Genomic DNA, 5,039 nt, shown 5'->3' on the forward strand with positions numbered 1-5,039 from the left:
CATCACTGGGAAGTATCACACGGTGAAACGGAATTCTCTTTGAAAGACTGAGCGCCCGCGAGTGGGCAGAGCCGAGCCCTGGGCGGGCAGAGCCGAGTCCCAGGTGGACAGAGCCGAGCCCCAGGGTCGCTGCTCCCGCTGCGGTGTCCGGAGCCGCGGGAGTCTCCCGGAGCTCGCGGGCTTCGCGGGAGACGGTGGCGGGAGCTCAGCACCCGGCTGGGACGAGCGATCCCTCCGCGGGCTCTGCTCGCCCCGCGGCCCCAGGGAGGCGGCACGCGGGAGCGCAAAGGTGAAGCTCTGGTGGCTTTAAAGGCTCATAGCCTCGGCCTGCCGATTCGAGGCAGGACGTGCTGCAGGGTCTCTGCCCCAGGCTAACCTTGGGCGGTGTGGCACGAGGCACAGCAGGAGCAGCAGATATGCCTGGGCCAAACGGGGGCTACGGTGCCCGTGGCACCGAGCACAACCTTCCCGCAGGTTCAGCTCAGCGTTAGCCGCCCCCAGATGCGCAGAGCCCCTTCCCTGCATCCGGGGTGGGGGGCACCAGCGGCTCTGACCCACGGGCTCCTCGTGCCTGCGCTGTCCCAGCCTGGGAGGGGAGGAGAGAACTGGGGAGGAGCTTTAAAGACATGTCTGGAGGTAGCGGGAGATGGTTGAAGCCCCACTTTTTGACTAGGGCTTTGAGGGTCTCCTTCGCGGGAGTCTGCGAGTCACTTCACACCCCCGGGAAATCCCCGGCCCCACGGGCCCCCCCAAAGCCGGGGGCCGGTCCCTGCGCCCGGTCAGGATCCTCCTCCTCTCGCAGGTCGTTCTCTCATGTCCCTGGACGGGCGGCTCCAGCGGCGGCATCGGCATCGCCGCCCCCCGCCGCGCATCCTGCGCGCCCGCACTTGCGTGTCGGCCACGGGGCGGATGTCACAAGGTAGCAGGCAAAAGGGAAAGTGAATGTAACGCGCTGAAGTGAGTTAGAGTCAGTCAGTCACGGTTAAACGTATATTTACTCAACCTTTATTATTTAAAAAAATCCATAAAAAAAAGGTGAACGAACGTCTTACAAAACCCCCCCCACATAAATAGGACATTCCGTTCAGCTCTGGCTATTGGCAGTTCTAGTACTTGACAACATCAGACGCGATTTCCTGGCATTAGAGAAACCCATTTCAAAATCGGTCATCACAAAGAAATACTAGAAATCCCACTTAGCGCTTGCTAGGCAGCACGGAGCACTTGTACACAACTTTTCAGACACACACCCGCGCACACACACAGCTGGGAACAGATCCCGTAGGAAGAGAGCCTCCTTAAAAAATAGTAAACGCTTCTCCGAGGGGGAAAAAAAAGTTATTTACAAAACGCACATGGAAACACAGTATTGACAGAGCGTGGCTGGCAAATCAACATGATTTGAATAGAGACTATGGCACATCTTGCTCGAAAGCTCGCACAGCAGCCTCCTTCGAGTGTACCCAGGGAGGGAGCGCTGCCCTCGGCCCGCGGTGCCCTCTCCCCGCCGCCTCCCCTGCCGCCCACCTCGCCTCTCCACCGGCTCCTTTTACACCTGGATGACCACCGTGCTGGGGCTCTGGAGCCGGGTTTTGTACTGGTCTAGCCAGCTCCGCAGCTCTGAGATCTTGTAGCCCTCTGGTCCTCTGCCTCCCTGGTACATCACCTTCTCCTCCTGGATGATGTAGAGCCTCTCGAAGTAGGCGCCGTAGGCGGCGCTGGAAGCATTGTCCATGGTGTCCACGGCCAGTGGGCAATCGGGCGCCCCTTCCCTCATCAGCTGAGCTGCCCGCAGCCTATCCTGGAGGCACTGGTGCTTGGGGATCTTGTAGGCTGCGTCCGAGCTGACCCAGCCGTCGGAGGGGTGCGCTTCCTCGATGTACACCAGCAGGAAGTCGGCAATGTCCACGAAGTGCGCGGCCAGGCGCTGGAAGGAGCGCAGGCGAGCCATGAACGGCGGTCAGGTGCAGCTGCCGAAGTTGAGAATGAGGGGTCTCTTCCCGCGGGCGAAGTCGAGGATGCGGAGCCGCTTCTGCCCGTCCAGCTGGATCACCTCGGGGTTTGGGGCCAAGGAGCCCACGTGCGCCGACTTGAAGAAGTCCAGCTTCTGGCCGTGCCACACGGCCTTGAGCGACTCCAGCGTGAACATGCGGTTGGAGTCGGACACGCAGACCGGCGGGTCGTCGGGGGGCGGCCCCTCGCCGGCGCTCGCCGCCTCCTCCGCCGCGGGCGTCGTCAGCATCTTCTTCCTGATGCACAGAAAATCCAGGAGCCAGAGCATCACGGCCGTGAGCAAGAAGCGGGGGAAGAGGAGCACGCAGGCGGCCGCCTGGCTCAGCAGCTGCAAGGTGTGAACGCCGAGGGAGTGGAGCATCGTGGCGGCTGCCGGGGTCCGCGCGCCTCGCCTGAGATCCCGCTTCTCCTTAAGCCCATTTTATAGTCGGGGATTTAAATGAAAAGTGACTCCACCTCCGGCCAGAACCCGCCCCTCTGGAACTTGAGCCTGGGGATTACCTACCCCTCCACTCTTAATGACCTAAAAATACACAGACAAAAGGCGAGAGAGCCCCGGCGGCAGCGCCGAGGCAGGGACGTGCGCGCCGGCAGGGCGCCCGCGACGCGGCCCGCGGCACCCGCCCCAACGGCCCCGCCACGCACCGTGCAACGGGCGCAGCCCGCGCCCGTGCCTGCTGCGCCCGCGCGTGTGCGCGGAGCGCCCGGCCCCGCGGGAACCGCGGCGGCGCCTGCAGGTGTCCGGGCCGGGCGGCGCTGCCCGCCCCGCGGTCCTCTCGCCGCTCCCCGCCGTGTCTGGCGCGCTCGCTGAGGGCGGGCGCGGGACTCGAACACGCGGCCGCCGCATCCTCCGGCCGCGGCAGGACGGGGGTGGCGCGGCCCCGCGCCGGGGGCGCCGCCGGGAGCCGCGCGGGCCGGGCCGGGCGGGGCGGGGCGGGGCCGGGGGCGGGCGCCAGGTGGGCGCGGGCGGGCGGCGCGCGCCGCTAGGGGGAGCTGTTGCCCGAGAAGCGGCGGCGGCCGCGGGGCCCGGGCGTCCCCCGGCGGCGCGGAGCTCGCACAGGCACCGCCCGCACAGGCGCCTCCCGCTCGCCGCGGGCGCGGAGGGGCGGCCCGGGGTGGTGCGCCGCGGCGGTCTGCGCGCTCCCGTAGCCGCTCAGAGGCACCTTCGCCCCTGGGGGGCTCCCGGGGCTGCGCGGGGTCACAGAGGCTGCTGGGGTGTGAAGGCGGGAGGCGGGTGGCAGCGGCGGGGCCTCATGCCGGACATGTGGCCATGGGCCCTGCTCGACGCCCTTCCCGCTCAGGCGGCCGCCGCGGCTCCCAGGATGGTGCTGCTGCTGGGGACGAGCTGCAGGTGCGCGGCAGCCAGGGGTCCTCCCGTCCCGCGGAGCGTCACCGCCGGCGCTGCCGACCCACGGGGAATGGAGGGAAAGGCGGGTGTCCCAGGCCGGGGTGGCGGCGGTGGCAGGGGAGCCCTGTCCACGCGGTGCCCTCCACGCTGGCGCCCCGCTGCCTCGAGACCGCCGTGGCCTGGTGCAGATCCGCCCTCCGAAACAGTCCAGGAGGAGGCGGTGTGTTTTTTCCCCCTTTTAAGTTTCGGATAAACACGGTGGAACTAATGCTTCTCAGGTGTGCGTGCCTCTCACACAGCCCTCGCACTGGGGAGTGTCATGTCATGGACAAGACCAGAGGGACCCACGTGGTGTCCACAGCGCGGACATGCGAGGGCCAGGTCAGACCAGCCGGCTCCTGTGTCCGCCACGAGCGTTGGACACCGAGCACGAGGGAGTCCTCATCCCATCGGGTGCAATTTATGGCCCGACAACCTGCGTCTCTGAAGGCTGCCTTCTGCCATGCAGCGTGACACGCGTTCCCGAGCTGCTGGCTCTCTACCTCCAACCTCCGTAAAACAAGAGTTAGCCCCTTCATGAGCATCTAGAAAACTCAATCCATTTTTATGTAACTTACCATAAGAGCTCCAAATACAAGGGAAAATTAATCTCCTTTTAATTCTCATTTATCTGGTTCAGAATAGACCCTTTTAGAGCAATCAAACCAGGCAGTTATTTTGTAGCTCCCTCCTGGTGGGTCATCTTTAGTGCATGTCAACAGTAAGTGAAGTGAATTCAGGGTTGTAGTATCTGGATGGAAATATATGCTCTCTTCCTTTCAAAAGGACATGTTCATACACTAGCCTGATTAATAACTTTTTGGCATTCCATGCTTCTCAGTCCAGGGAAAATTACTGAGCAGATATTTACTATATTGTCAAACTTATTTTGAACTCTTCATGTGGGCCTCTCACCACCTCTCTGTGCAGTTATGCAATCTTGAAAACCACAAATTAAAGCCTCTAAACAGACGCAATAACAAATTGTGGTAGCTCTAGAGAAAACCCCGGGAAAAAAAAATTGATCTCTCAAAGCGACCTCTTCAAACTATGCTGACAGACAAAACCCTGAGTAAACAGATGGGTTTGCAACCCTGAATATCAACAAACTTTGCTCTACTAGATCAGTGAGAGATATTCTGAGGTAACAAACTATTTAGTCTTATATAGAATATTTGTAGCTGAATAGAGACCTTCAAAATGACTTTTTTTCCTCCATTCTGTAGAGAAAAAATTATTTTTATAGCTTGAGAGAAACTTTTTGACTTTCGTCTTCAGCTGTGTGTAGAGCAGAGAACTGAAGCATTTTTCTACAGCAGTGATTTGCTACACTTTGCTGCTGCAGACTTTAAATATTACCCGAGGCTGCTGTTTCATAATGAAACGGTGGCTCTACATGGCTCTGCAAGTCACGTCCTGGTGCACTGGCTCTCAGTACAACATTCATTTATATTCATGCAAAATTTGGTGGAAAAGGATTGAGTTGTTGCTGTAGCCCTCTTGGTTCTAGGAAAGTTTGAAGTGATGTGTCACTGCTATTCTCACTTCTTTATTTTGAGACATTTTTTTAGAATCGTGTTTTCCCTCTGGTAAACTCTCTTTGAACCTCATAACGGTCATACCTTCCAATCAGAAATGG

The 5,039-nt window shown here is 60.2% G+C and overlaps 1 protein-coding gene across 1 annotated transcript; it reads right to left on the reverse strand.

The window, feature by feature from the left end:
* Positions 1–982: 982 nt before the first annotated feature.
* On the reverse strand, positions 983–2,601 carry DIO3 (iodothyronine deiodinase 3). The gene has a single exon (XM_010211479.2). The coding sequence runs from the start codon at positions 2,372–2,374 to the stop codon at positions 1,550–1,552; it is 825 nt and encodes a 274-aa protein (XP_010209781.2). The 5' UTR covers positions 2,375–2,601; the 3' UTR covers positions 983–1,549.
* Positions 2,602–5,039: the final 2,438 nt, after the last annotated feature.

The sequence above is a fragment of the Tinamus guttatus genome, unplaced genomic scaffold, assembly GCF_059628265.1.
Source record: "Tinamus guttatus ecotype Peru unplaced genomic scaffold, ASM5962826v1 Tinamus_guttatus_pri_ptg000048l, whole genome shotgun sequence".
NCBI classification, from domain to species: Eukaryota; Metazoa; Chordata; class Aves; order Tinamiformes; family Tinamidae; genus Tinamus; species Tinamus guttatus.